This window comes from Curcuma longa, chromosome 17, assembly GCF_044706935.1.
Source record: "Curcuma longa cultivar G26 ecotype Majalengka, Jawa Barat chromosome 17, ITB_CL_G26_1.1, whole genome shotgun sequence".
Classification (NCBI taxonomy): domain Eukaryota; kingdom Viridiplantae; phylum Streptophyta; class Magnoliopsida; order Zingiberales; family Zingiberaceae; genus Curcuma; species Curcuma longa.
This window is the reverse complement of record NC_133877.1, coordinates 1,629,267-1,644,068: the sequence shown is the minus strand read 5'-3', so window position 1 is coordinate 1,644,068 and position 14,802 is coordinate 1,629,267. Positions and strand designations below refer to the sequence as shown.

General features: G+C 36.3%; 2 protein-coding genes across 5 annotated transcripts; one reads left to right on the top strand and one right to left on the bottom strand.

The window, feature by feature from the left end:
- Positions 1-1,238: 1,238 nt before the first annotated feature.
- LOC141811985 (uncharacterized) lies at positions 1,239-11,835 on the top strand. 4 transcript variants are annotated; one of them, XM_074700071.1, is made up of 13 exons: positions 1,239-1,373; positions 2,021-2,108; positions 4,628-4,927; positions 5,769-5,927; positions 6,745-6,885; positions 6,971-7,027; positions 8,263-8,401; positions 10,447-10,548; positions 10,637-10,857; positions 10,948-10,989; positions 11,123-11,252; positions 11,332-11,384; positions 11,460-11,835. In XM_074700071.1, exons 1-12 carry the CDS (start codon positions 1,258-1,260, stop codon positions 11,355-11,357), a joined length of 1,521 nt encoding a protein of 506 aa, XP_074556172.1. In that variant the 5' UTR covers positions 1,239-1,257; the 3' UTR covers positions 11,358-11,384; positions 11,460-11,835. The 4 variants fall into 4 exon arrangements, 3 of the variants coding, with proteins under 3 accessions (XP_074556172.1, XP_074556171.1, XP_074556170.1); XR_012600212.1 differs by having other exon boundaries at positions 11,123-11,384; XM_074700070.1 differs by having other exon boundaries at positions 11,332-11,835.
- Positions 11,836-12,101: 266 nt separating this feature from the next.
- LOC141848474 (uncharacterized) lies at positions 12,102-14,061 on the bottom strand. The gene has a single exon (XM_074736507.1). It carries the CDS (start codon positions 14,059-14,061, stop codon positions 12,160-12,162), a length of 1,902 nt encoding a protein of 633 aa, XP_074592608.1. The 3' UTR covers positions 12,102-12,159.
- Between the last annotated feature and the right edge of the window lie 741 nt (positions 14,062-14,802).

Sequence of the window (14,802 nt, the reverse complement as noted above, 5' to 3'; positions counted from 1 at the left end):
TTGTCAAATTGAGATGTTATTGTTAAATCACTAATGTTGAGAATAAAACAAGCCAACCAACCAATTTACATTCGCAAAGCTTTGTAAGGAATCCTCCGTCAATTAAAATTCCACAAAAATATATAAAAAATTATAAATTTATAAGATGAAAGATTTCTTATGATATAAGACTTTTTGATTAAGGTCCAAAAATAAATTCATGATGCCTTAAGTCTAAAGTGGATAATATCATAAACACTTCAATTTGATAAGATAACTCGTTAAATTAAACAAACAAACTTGAACACATATATATTCATTTCGTTAATGTTCATGAATAACGTTCGTGAATAATATTTGTGAACCATGTTCAATTTATATTATCAAGCTCAATAATCAATCAAATAAATTTAAAATATAAAAGTTTCAAATAATAAAATAAACTTGAATTGACAACTCGATAATATCTAAACAAACCAAGCTTAAGCTCATAAAAAAATTAAGTCAAGCTTGAATAATCATTTAAAAATTTTGATTCATTTTAGGTTCAACTTGGTTTGATTACATTATCAAACAAGTTTAATATTATAAATTTTAACTTGATTTGACTTATTTATCGTCCTAAATTTAGGAGGTTGACTTTTAAAGAGGCTAATTTTTTTAAAAAAAGAGTAAAACAGTATCTCATCTTTAATTTTTTTATCCAAAATTCTCTTTTGTATTTCATCTTGGTGTTATTTTGATCAAAGCAATTCAATTTTAGTATTATTTTAATTAAAATGGTTTAATTTTAGAGTTTCTTTGATCAAAGTAGCTCTAACCTTGAGGTTGTTTTAACAAAAGCAACTCTAAAATCATCAGCCTAACAAATTATATTCCTATGGTTAAATGGACTTAGAATAAGGGTATTTTAGATTAAAAATAATGTATGAAATATTATTTTAATATATATTTTTTTAAAGTGAGGTTTTTTTTCATAAAATATTTAGAGGAACAACTAAAAAGATTAAGATTAAGTGTACATAATATAATCCGTGTTCTAAATTTATGTCTATTTATTATAAAATAATAATAACAATAAGAGGTCATTTTTGAATTTCTGCCTTTATATTTTGTTGTGGTATATGATGTATAAATATTACAATTATATGTATTACAAATCACTTTTTGGATGTATTTATTAAAATATTAAATATGTGTTAACGGATCCGGATCCGGGAACAAATCGGCGACCGCTTTAAAAGGTCCGGCCAAAAGAAGTCTCGTCACCGACGTTCGATGGCGTTCAGTTTACGCGTGCTCCTCGCCCTTCTCCTCTCTTGCAGCCTCCTCCGTTCGACCTCGCTGGCCGATGAAACCTTCGACGTCCGCCGCCATCTCTCCACCGTCACCAGGTACCTACTCTCTCGGCGGAATCTGAATCTAATTTCATCATTTATTGTAGATGTTTTAAGAATCGTTTGATTAACCATCGGATGTGTGACATTTCAATCAATGGAATCTTCATAGGATGATAAGATCGGTAACATTTCCTGATCTATTGAACCATAGAAATCAATCCCCAAACACCTAATATTCAATAAGGAATTAGCTAAAAGCGTCATTCATGAGTGGTTAAGGTACTGGAAATTTGTTGTATGCTTGATCCATGAGACTACAATAACTATCTTCTAAGATGGCTACGACAACTTTATTATACAACGTGGATCTGATTTGCGGACGGCAGTCGTGCTTGCGCTACATTTCTAGCTTTCCTTGTAGTATTTTCATTTCCCTTGTCCCCATTCGTTAAAAACTATGAACTCTTAAAATTCGGGAAAACTATCAGATTTTGGAATTGCAAATAACGTGAGACGTGGACTGTAGTATTTATTTTGTCACGAACTTTTTCTAGCGATTCAATATACCTGTTATGTCCTTAAGTTTGTGCAGCAGATGCATATGAACGGACGAGAAATGATCAAGTCAGTGACTTGGCAAGAACTCAGACAACTAGGATTAGTTTATCTTTTAATGTTAATTAAAAGTTTTCTAATTGCAGATATGACATTGCAAGAGAGGCTAGCGATGTGGGTGTTTCATCCTCTGCTATACCTGATGGATGTGAACCAGTCCACTTGAATCTTGTGGTAATGTTATGCATAAGTTGGCTTATTGTTATTGTAAATTCTCTTTAGCATCAGAAATTGTCGGGTGTTTTGCTAGTTAAATTAGAAATACTACCTCCATTATTTCTAATAAAAAAGGTTTAACACCTGCCAAAGTAGGCTTGTATTATGTCCTATTCTTGTAGCAAGAGTTAGAATAAAGAAATGTGAATGGTTCATATTCCCAATGTGTATACGATAACCATGTTCCATTTGTCAAAGTACAATGTTTCACTAGATATGCATGCTCCGTTGCTGACTTGTTCAGTAGGCATCATGAGTAGATAGATATTGGCTCCATGGATTGCAATTAGATCAGATAAATTTGTAGAATTTGGCAATAGAAAAGTATTGTACTGTTTAATGAGATAACCATTACGTTACATGGATATATGCAGATTCATTGTGAAATCTTAAACCTAAAAGTACTATTGAACTGAATTGACTACATCTAATATCTAGTTAACCTAACATCTTCAACAATCCCCTTCAAGCTGCAACATAAACATTTATACTATCTATCTTCAGTTTGTTACATGAACTGAAAATATCAATTAAAGCATGATCATAATGAATTGAAAATATAATATTCACATGCAAACAAAATAAATCTTAACAAGTTATGAAGCAAGCAACCTTCGATCAACAAAGCCTTGGAAATAATTGATTGATCTTGCAGCAATGATTATTTCATCCTTAGATCAATAGACATCCAACAATGCCATTGACCTGAAATCAAACTGATCAAAAGAAAAGAGGGAGAAAGGATAGAGAGAGATATGAGTAATTAATCTTTCAAGTGAGCTTCTTCTTGAAGTGACAATTATATCAACATATTAACTGATAGAAAAAGAAATACACTCTAGGGTGTTAGAGAAAAGATAGATAACATAGCTCGACCAACAAATTGAGAATGTGACATTTTCTCTATTTGGGTTTTTACTAGAGGCAATTAGCAAAGTTCTACCAATTGGTAACATGAAAATAAGACATTTTATCTATTCAGGTCTTCACAAGATTTTAAGCAGTGCACATGTATCACATAAATAGGATAGAATAGGACTTTTTTTGAAGGAAGAACAACATAAAAGGTTGGCTGGAATTTGGGGAAGGAAGAGGAAGACATGCCTACATAATCCTCACAACATGACCGAAAGAAGGTGACCATAGACAGTAGAAGAATAGATGTGGAGGAGCTGAAATAGACATAGAAGATATATCTAATGGAACAAAATGCACAAGAAGTAGATTTCGATCACAATGGACAAAATTTGGGAATAGGAAAATACTTCCTCGGATGAGTGATGATGGGGGTAGAGTTACATTCTTGATGAGCCACTAGACAAGAAGAGTTTGGCACACTTCCCAAATGTTGAGAACTATGCAACACATTGCACATCCCTACAAGCTTTTTTACAATTGCGAACCCCAACTCATCTACACTATTATGACTGAAGTAGGAGTTGATATGTACCATGAGAACAATGCAACATCACATTCATCCCTAAAATCTTTCTTACAAACACAAACCCCAACTCATCTACACTTGAATGAGCGCAGTAGGAGTTGATGTGTGGATTTCTAATGCTTAAGTTTGCTCCTTAGGTTTTCCATGAGATGACATTGTAATTTAAAGATGACCACATCCATTTCAGGGATTTCCAACTGAAATTGCATATGAGACAATGGCATTATGGTCATGTGGAGGACGGATTGAGGCTTAGATTTCTTTGTATTGCAGGAAGATGCTGACAATGATGTCTTTTGAAAAAATCCCAATCTTTAAAGCTTGGCTCTAGTATGATGTAGAATTTAGGGATAGGAAAATACTATATGCTTAATGAAATAATCATGTACATGGGGGTATACATAGACTCATGAAAAAATCCTAAACATATCAATGTACATCTGATTAACTCAGTATTTTCAACCAGGCTGAAACCAGTTGGTTATTTCTGCTTGAGTGAATCGAGTGTTGTAGATGAATATGCCACCCAAAATGATACCATGTTGACAAAGAGGTCAAAGTCAATGCCATATGTATTCAATTCACTTGGATCTTTCTTTTAATGTAAAACTTCTAATACTAGTTTTCTATTTTCCATTATTTGTTTCTTCCTCATTGCAATACAGGTTCTCTAATTGTAGTATCTGGCATATGTATCTGTTGTGGGAAAGGATGTGTATCTCTAACTTGTTGACGTTATTGTTACTCTGCAAATGTGATAACTTGTAAAAGTTTAAAGCAGTTTAATAATTTTTTGGTGGCTAATCATTACAATAAGTTGATCTTTCTTGTAGGGAATTAAACCATCATGGAGTATGTTAGGAAATGTTTATTGTGCGACCTTATCCAAATATTGTCTAAGGGGTCTCAATTTTTTTTTCTTGATAAATTTTTAGCATCGAATGTTATAGAAAAATATAACATGCTATTTTATTGAGGACCGAAGCTTTTTAAAGTTGAAATTAACAGTTTGCTCGATATGTGTAATCAATAGGCAAGGCATGGAACCCGTGCGCCTACCAAGAAGCGAATAAAAGAGTTGGATCGATTGGCAGTTCGTTTGGAAGCTCTTGTCACTGATGCTAAGAAAATACTAGAAGAGGATGCTTTGCAGAAAATTCCACTATGGTTATGGGGATGGAAATCTCCATGGGAAGGTCGAGGGAAAGGCGGAGAACTAATTAGCAAGGGAGAAGTTGAACTGTATCAGCTAGGTGTTCGTATAAGAGACAGATTTCCAACACTTTTTGGGGAAGAATATCATCCTGATACCTACCCCATAAGGGCAACCCAGGTTATCTATTTATTCACTTTGTATCATCTTCCTGACTCACATGATGCTCCCTTTCCTGTTTTAATATTACAAAAGCTTGTGTTAAGGGTGGCAATAAGTCTGTTGATTATTCATAAATTGTGATCTCTAGTTTTGGTGTTTCATCCTCTAGAAAACATCAAACATAAAGTCGCTTTTCATCTGTATTTATTTGATACATTTTTCTTATGTTCTCATCATTTCACACTAACCAATCACATTTATGATAAACCTCCTTGGTATATGCTATTTGCAACAAATTTTGTTTGTATGAAAATGTAATTAGATTAAAATTGATGCTTGAAATATGGGGAAAAAACCTTAGAAACTAAAGATTTTAAGATAATTAGAACGAAAAATTTGTATATAAAATGTAGTTTTAGTAACAAGAAATAAATCAATGAAAATAGTGAAGATTGATGTATATGAAATTTCTATGAATGAGTTTTAGATACAACAACAACCAAGCTTTATCCCACTAGGTGAGGTTGGCTATATGGATCCTTTTACGCCATTGGATTCTATTCTCTACTATATTATCATTTATATTTAAATAAATGTTATCGTATTTTACCATTGCTAATTAAGTCTTTTTTTGTCTTCCTCTTCCTCGTTTGATTTGCATATTTGTCATAGTTTCATATTGCCTAACTAGAGCATTTATTGATCGTCTAAGTACATATTTGTACTATTTTAAACGTTTCCGACAATTTGGCTTAGATTTGTCCAACTTTTATTTTTTCATGAGTTGTATGATGGTTGATTCTTGTAAAATATGTTTGTTATATTCTGTTCAATTTGACAAATTTCCCTAATGAATCAGGTCCCTCGAGCATCAGCTAGTGCTGTGGCATTTGGCATGGGGATATTTTCGGGGAAAGGCAGCCTAGGACCTGGGCAGCATCGGGCCTTTTCTGTTATCAGTGAGAGTCGAGCTAGTGATTTGCATCTACGGTTTTATGATACTTGCGAAACATACAAGGTGCAATAGATCTCACTGCATCTATTGTCATGTATAAAACAATTAATCTCGCTCTAAGAAGAAACCATGTGTAATGTTAAATCTCTACAAGCTATAACTAGGACATGTGATGATATTGTTAAAATTCTCTCTGGGTTGCAAATAGATTTGGATGAAATGCATTATCAGGTACTCACATAACACAACTAACCTTTGGTTTTTTTTGGATGGTGATGATGGCCTTATTACTAGATGGATTGTTGATCTTTGTTTTCAAGCTTGTTTTCATATCATGAACCTTCCTTTTCCTACTAATGGTAGCATAACTTCACTAATTCAGTAAATAGCCTTTCATGCTTACTTCTTTCTTGTTTTCTCTTTTCAGTTGGATCTCAGTTTCATTGTCAACAACTAACTGAGAACTATCTATATGTTTGCATGCATATGTAATTCATGTTAGTTTGCATGAGCACGAATATAGCCATATAGAACTACGGATATTACCTGCTTCTATGCACAAACAGGTACCTGATAGTGATAGCTCTTTTTGCTACATTCTGTATGTAGGTTCTATGAGTTTTGGGTAAAATTGACAAATAAACAATTCAAAATTTTTTTACATATGAATGAGATAAAATTTATCAGTTAGAACAGCATATTTGTAATTACTGCATTATTTAATATCCTCATAATGATTTTGAAATAAATGCATATGCCATTTTTTTCCTTCTGTATGTTATTTTTTCCATGTTATAGTACATGTGACAAACAGCAAGTTTGTAGGGTTCCTTGATTCATGTGTTGTGAGGAATAAGTTTCTCATATTCTTTCTATTCAGAATTATAGGAAAAATAAGGAGCCTGAAGTTGAAAAGATGAAGGAACCTGTTATAGATCAGATTGTCTCTTCATTGATCAGTCGCTATCAATTAAATTTTACAAATCAGGATGTTAAATCCCTCTGGTTTCTCTGTAAGCAGGTAATAGATGTTCATTATTGTTAGCTCTTGTTAGATGCTTCGAGCTTCTCATTCATATTAGTTGATGTTCCTGTTTGATTTGCAGGAAGCATCTCTACTGGACATAACCAATCAAGCTTGCAGCCTTTTTAATCCTTCAGAGGTATGCCCTATTTGGTTACTAGGTAGTAAAGTTCACCTGAGTTGTTGAAAAACAAAATGAACTTTTGTTTCATGTGATAGTATTCTCGTAGATATACAGGTTATGAAGTATGACAGCTTACTGAAAAGATAGAGGGCCAAGGTTTTCAATTAGTGCTATTGAATCTTGTAATAGAATGAGGTTTCATTAGGGTGGCAAATATGAGAGGAGAAAGAATTATTAGAAGGTTGGGTAGGATAGAGGAAGGATGAGTTGTGGTTTTCACAGGGATGAAGATTCAAAATACTAATACATTGTGGTACTAGTGTTGAGTTGGCCAATGCCAACTTTGGTGAATCCTATATATCCTTTCACATTCAAACATTTAGTAGTTAGACCTAGTTTAGTTGGGGGTACAAACAGTGAGGACAAAAACATTTTGATATTCATCATTTGTGTTTATCATAACTTCTTGCTAGATGACTGAGAATGCTAATTTATTCTGAAAAGAGAATTTCTCAATTATCATTATGATGATTAGATTTTTGTGGTTATCATAATTGCTTTCTAAATGACTGTGAATGCTAATTTATTCCAAAAAGAGAATTTTAAACTAGATTTTCTCAGATGTAGTTGAATCAGTGACCAATAACTCAAGTAATCAATATTTCAATACTAGCAGAAGTATGTCAAGGAGATTGTAATTCACGGGTAATTATATGTGTTTATTTTGGATTTGTAAAACATGGGAAAATATTCTATTGCATTAGTGTGGTAATACTTTTGATCTAGACTAAAAGATATGGGGGACAATACTTATTGATGACTCCTTCATGCTCACATGAGATCTAGCAAGCAGTAGAGGATGCAGTGACTGGATTGTCTAGGTGGTGCTGATATGGTGATGTGATTATGAGCAGAGGGAGATCTTATTTGTAGCAACAATAGATTGAGCAAACGTGAGGATGAGCAGAGAAGAGCAAGGAGGAAGAATACATAGTAGTTGAGTCATGAGCACCATCATTGTATGTGTCTTTAGATATGTGCTGAAACAAAGGCTTTTATCACAGGCATCATATTTGAAAGCATTCTACTGTCTTATGTCTTGTTGAGGAACTATTTGATTGTTATTTGCTTGCATTGAATTTGTAGATCTACTAGATCAACTGGATCTCAATCATTCTTTCATTGTTGTCCAGTCATATAGTTATTTTGTTGCACGATTGCAGGTACTAATATACTTTTTACATGATCAGGTTTCTTTACTTGAGTGGACAGATGACTTGGAGGTATTTATGCTCAAGGGTTATGGTGAATCTGTTAATTATCGCATGGGATTACCACTGCTTCAAGATGTTGTTCACTCAATGGAGAAAGCAATCAATTCTGAAGAAGGTAATATAAACTTAAATCTTAATCCTTCTATTTTACTGAAGCTATATATTTTCATCTTTAATATGATGACAAAGCATATTTTTTTCATAGAGAATTAACTCACTAGCAAGATTGATGTGCATCACTATGTTGGATGCTTGGATCCTAACTAGTACGTAGACATTTCAGTTTCATTTCCCCTTCAGGATTGCAGGTAATGCATGGACCTGATGTGTAGGCTACAGCATTGATTGATCAAGACAATAAAAATTCTGAAAGAAGGAAATTATAATGTACCAAGTCTATTACATTCATTGTGACTTTAATTTTACAATTAGGAAGGTCTTGTTTTCTGGTCAACCCTGACGAAGGTGCAAATTTCTTAAATATTAAAACAATTGACATAGATTCAAACTTTTGATTTAATCTATTTTTTTTTTGCCATCTCGCACGTGTTGCCCAAGGGGCAAGGGTGATTAACATGGTGATTCACATTGGTTCATCAACAATGAGAATTCTTTAATTGCAAGCTTGCAGTGAGCAAGCCAGATGCTTGAAATCCTATCTTTTTTTCCATTGATTACTTGGTCTGTTGGCCACTTGTTCCAATGTCTTTGCCTCTTATCATTTCAATTTCTAAATGTTGGTTACTTCAATTTTTATTCATTCACCAGAATTAGCAACTTGTTTCTGTAAAACATGGGTCAGGTATTGGACACTTTTGACCTATATTCTCCTTTGTTCTACTTCATCTTTAATTATGTTTTGGCCTTTTCATAGTGCTTTGTCCGTTTTGGTGTCTTCTTCAATGGCAATGCATCATCAAAGTTTGCTAATGATGTTAAAACTCTTTAGAGAGGTATCCAATCGAACAAGAATGTTGAGGGAGGAGTCTCAGGTAAACGAAGATTCAATTTCCAACTATGAAAAAACTCAATGAATATATTCATATTCTCGGAAACTACAAGAAGCCTAAAATATCTTTTCATGACCATTTCCTTCTCCTCTATTTACCTTCTCCAAAAATTGAGAGAAAAAAAGAAAGCAGCAAGCCAGCTAGCCCCCTGACAACTAGAGCACATACAGGAGTTTGCTTTCTCCATATTACCATGAAAATTTTAAAACACTTGCAGTTATATGTTTTATTCTGTTATGCTTCAACATCAATATATATTGGGTTCAACAATTCATCTCTTGACAATATTTAGTCGTACTTACTCAACCTTGCTCAATCGGAAAAAGCTATGTCAGACATATTAGAACCTCCAGTTCCTAGTGTAGTTTGCAAGAAATTAAATATTCGTTTGTTATTGCATATAGTTGACTCACATAGTCGTTTTGCATTCCTGTTAACTATAGATCACTCACTACTTTGATCAGTAAACAAATTTGTGGTATCCAGTTTACAATAGAATTACCAAATGTGATATTGAAGTCAAGCTAAGGCAAGTGTCCAGATCTATTATTAGAAATGGTAGGGTTCAATTGGATCCCATCTCTTAAAAAGCTATTCTGGTGTCACATGAAAATAAGTCATTTTTCCAACATGTTAGGGGAGAAAATGCAGCCTGATTTTTAGAAGACTGAGGCCATTAGATAAGCCATATGTGTGTTTACTAGATGAAAGTAATGTGAATAAAGGGCCATCCTAGCACCCTATCAGATCCTACATGGTATTACCACGTGGCATCTCAATAGTGGCTGGCACACTTGTCTAGAGTCTATAAATGCAACCTTTCTTGTCAAAAAGGGATATTTTACATAATGACTTTTCAGAGCCATATCGATTTCTTGAAATCCTTCTACGTTCACGAAAAGGAAAGGTTGCTTCCTTTTCATGCCCAGCTATGAACTGATGTTGAAGTCCCTGAATCTTTAAGTCTTCTTTCTTTTTCATGACATATATTTGCTTCACATCCACTGTGGTTCTTTCACTAGGCTCATCTTTGAGATGTTGAATTCTGTTTTTGTGATTCCATGATGCCACCTGCTATTTTGTTTTCCATGATAACGTAGACATTTTTTCAACATTTAACTAACTAATTTATCTTTTAATTGATTTCCAGAAATGGCTTCTGGGTCTCCTGAGAAGGCAAGACTACGCTTTGCACATGCAGAAACAGTAGTTCCTTTCACGTGTTTGCTTGGACTATTTCTTGAAGAATCTGGTGAACTTTTTATATCTGATTTTACTTTTTAAATTTATGTAAATCTCCATCCTTGCATACAAAAGTAATGCATGTTGTCCATTTTCAGAGTTTAAACAAATTCAGAGGGAGCAACCATTAAGCCTTCCTCCATTGCCGCCCAACAAAAGAAATTGGAAGGGCAGTGTTATAGCACCTTTTGCTGGGAACAATATGTTGGCCTTGTACAAGTGTTCAGGCAATACTTCTAAGAATATAGTGTCCTCTGGAGACCAAAGGGTTGAGTACTTTGTGCGAGTCTTCCACAATGAAATTCCTGTTCCTTTGCCTGTAAGAAATACCTTAATCCTTTCCTCCATAACAACAACAACAAAAAAACACCAAATAAACATCATACATGGTGACACATTTTCCTTGCAGGGTTGTGGCCAGAAAGATTTTTGTCAGTTTAATGTTTTCAAGGTATGACTTAAAGATTATTTTTTACAATATCTCGCTGCATGCACCCTTCGTTTGTTCTTTTATGGTGTTCATACTATGCTCTGATACCCTCTGTCTATTTTTTTTTAAAATTATGTCGATACCATATGTGCAGGAAAAAATTGTCAATGCTCATCTGGTGCATGATTTCAATTCTGTTTGCACCATTAAGATGAAGTTGCCAGAATCGGAGTCCCTGCCACAAAAGCCATGCTCATTCATGTGCAAGTTGTCAAACTTATTAGGTAGAAAAACAACCAAACCACTCAATGAGAACCCCAAAAATGAATTGTGACCTTTCTGGATACTTACGGATCCTTGCAGGCAAGGGGCTTTCATCATTCACTTGATCGAAGGAGATTTGGCTGCCCGCAACGGTTGGCTTCTTCGTGCCAGCAGTTTGTAGCATCAGTTAGATTGTGAAATTTGATTTGGCTAATTTGTTGTTTCAGAGTGGAAGCACGTATGACCGCTGGCTAAAATTCTGTTTTAACTCAAATTTAGCTCTACTTGTACCAGCTGAGCAGATCCTTATTGATCCATCCCCATAATGTGTTTGATCCTACTCCACGTTTATCCGGGAGCTGGTACAGCACTTTTGGCCTTGTTATATCTCTACATGCACACTTACAATAACCTAGTTACTCTTGGACCACTGTCTTGTTATATCCTGTCTAAAAGAACCAATGCTACCACCATTATATTTTTAGTTTTGTCAAATGAGAACCTGATGAATATTTGTATGATCAGATTCGCATGACTCAAATGTAATTCAACTGATCATGCTCGGGAAAGCTTTTGCGATGGTCAGACGTGAAATTGTTTTCACGTTATGTTGTTGAGTGTGGATGAAGGTTTCGATTTTTAACCTCACTCATCAGCTTTGATATCTAATCATCTTCAATTTGTTATCATACTTTGCTCTCAATTTCTTTTTGAAGCTTTTTGTAATGGTAGAGTTACTTTGAGGTATTTGATGACAAAAAATCATACATGGGACACAATTGATCTACTTCCCAATCATGTGGCTAATGGAATTGCTATTGCAAAAGAACTTTCTAAGTGATAGGAAAAGACGCACCCCTGTTGATTGTACAAGTGGCTTCACAGCTCCACCTTAAGAGACGTCATTAGTATTTTTTTTAATTAAGATTAAACATCAAGATTGCCCAAGTCGATATTAGAAGATGTTGTTTGTTGCACAAATAGTCTCAGTCTCTCTGTCTCACCGATCGCAGTTAACCATCCTGTAAGAACATCCATTGTCCCATAGTCTGGTTTGCATCCATGCGAACTCATCTCGTCCATAAGCTCGAAGGCTTTATCAGACATGTTATGGTCCTTAAGACCCTTGAAAATGGAGGTGTAGGTCCGAGCGTTGGGCAATATATCTTGTTTCTGCATCTCCTTGAAGAGGTCTATTGCGGCATCAATTTTTTTATTCTTACAATAAGAATCAATGAGGATGCTATAAATAACAGTGTTGGCTGGCACCACTGACACATCCATGCTCCTGAAGATCTTCATGGCCTGGTCAAGTTCACCAGCCTTGCAGTAACCGTTGATCAGAGTTCCATAAGTGACAACATCAGGTTTGCATCCAGCATCCACCATTTGGCCAAGGAATTTATCAGCCTTGGAAAAATCGCCAGCCTTGCAGAATGCATCGATCAAAGAAGTGTATGTGAAGACATCAGGCCTAAGCCCTGCCTTGCACATTTCGTCGTGTATCTCGAATGCCTTATCCAACCTCTTCTTCTTGCAAAACCCACTGATCAAAGTGTTATAGCCCTTTAAGTCGACTTGAAAACCATTCTTTTTCATCAACGACACGTTCGAATAAGCATCATCCAGTTTACCAGCTTGAGTCAACCCAGAGATGAGAGTGAAGTATGTCGTAGAATCAGGGGAAACCCCTTCCTTGATCATCTCATCAAACAATGCCGTCGCCCTTCCTACATTGTTGGAATGAAGAAAAGCGCCAATCAGGATGTTATAGGTGATAGCATTGGCTTTAACTTCCGGCCACTCGACCTTTTTTTTCCGAACAAAATCGAGAGCACTTCCGATCATCCCATGCCTGCACATTCCATTTACAAAGGTGGTCAGCGTAACCACATTGGCAGCCACCCTTTCCTTCTCCATCCTGGTAAGCAATTCATGAGCCATGTCCAACTCTGCAGCCTTGCAGAAGGCATAGATCAAGATGTTGTAAGTCACTGTGTTAGGATCACAAGCATGGCTTGATTTCATCCTATCAAACAAAGAGAGACCATCCTGAAGCCTTCCTGCCTTGCAGAGCCCATCGATGAGAGTGTTAAAAATGATTGTGTTAGGGGGCACCCCCAAATCTGGGTTTGACATTGCGTCGAGCACGTTCAGTGCATCGTCGAGGCGACCGGATTTGCAGAGGTGATTGATGAGTATACCGAAGGTGACTACGCTGGGGCGCACGCCCAAGCCTTTCATCTCCGAAAACAGAAGATTCATCCTTGCGAAGTCTCGAATTGCAGCGAGGCCAGTCAAGAGGGTGTCACACACAGTGGCCTCGATAGAGCCGCCAGCATCCTTTACCGCGTGGAAGAAATCCCAGGCCCCGGAGGTGGCGCCGCCGCGGCACAGCTTGTTGATGAACTGACGGAACATGATAGCGTCGTGCGGAAAAAATCCCATCTTGGCCATCTCGACGAGGAGGGCGAGGGACTCCTCGTTCAGGGGCTGGCTTCGCTTGGCCAGGCCGGAGAAAACGATCGACCGAGTGGCGGCGTCAGGCGGGGAAGTGGAGTCGGGGGAAAGCATGCCGCGGAGGATCGACAAGGCGGCGGAGAAGCTTGCGGGAGAGGCGGAGCCGAGCAGAGAACGGAGTTGGTAGTTAAGGTGGCGAAGTGAGGCATTGTGGGAGGGTTTCTCAGTTAAGAGGTGCTTCACGTCGCTCCGGGTGCCTACGCCACCATCGCAATCGACGTCGGCGGGAGCGACGGCGGTGGAAGAGGAGGCAGCGTGGAGGCGGCGGAGAGCCGTCAAACGCAAACACGGATTCTTCACCAGCTTCATCTTCCGTTTGGCCACTCGACCGGCTGCGTTGGCAAAAACGTGGATTCTTATACCCGAACAGGAATGCGTTGGAAGGCGTCGTCAGTGTCCATTAGATTCGTGCAGGGAACGTGATTAACCCATGTGTGTAGGGGAATAAGATTTACTACATGGATCTATGTCTTAGAGCATCCATTTCTTGTCCTCGGGGCGGCACGAAAAGAATGGTGCCGCGGTAGAACATCTAAGTTGTTATTTAGTTATTTACGGTTCGATCCCCAACTATGTCGTATTTGTAAGAATATAATGGGAAGCAATCAAAAGATACTGGACGTCTGGACTGACCGCTACGTGCACTTTTCGATTTATTTTGATGGCAGTGGAAAATTTCAGTGGGATAGTCAATGAGGCACCAACTTATATCTCAAGGGCATGTCTTAGAACATCCACCCTCCGAATCCGATAATATTGCCAAAGGAACTACCCTCCGAATCCGATAAAATTAATCGTTGTTTAGTGATTAATTTTTTTAGTCATTGTTAAAAATTAATTTTTTAGTTGTTGTTGAAAGATTATTTTTTTTTAACAATTAAAAATTTATTAATCTATAATAAATACAGGTAAAAAAATTAGAATCCTCGTCCTACAAATATTATCTTTTCAATCATGTAAATATCTTCGTATATTCAAAATCCGAATCGATCTAATAAATCTTTGATTCTTAAATTCTAGATAAATAAATTGATGGAAGATACAGAGAAT

Excerpts from the sequence above, each read along its gene's own strand:
- LOC141811985 (XM_074700069.1), top strand. The coding sequence starts at position 1,258 with ATGGCGTTCAGTTTACGCGTGCTCCTCGCCCTTCTCCTCTCTTGCAGC. Across the intron at positions 8,402-10,446 it reads AGCAATCAATTCTGAAGAAG|AAATGGCTTCTGGGTCTCCT; the intron begins GTAATATAAACT and ends ATTGATTTCCAG. Across the intron at positions 10,990-11,122 it reads GTCAGTTTAATGTTTTCAAG|GAAAAAATTGTCAATGCTCA; the intron begins GTATGACTTAAA and ends CCATATGTGCAG.
- LOC141848474 (XM_074736507.1), bottom strand. The coding sequence starts at position 14,061 with ATGAAGCTGGTGAAGAATCCGTGTTTGCGTTTGACGGCTCTCCGCCGC.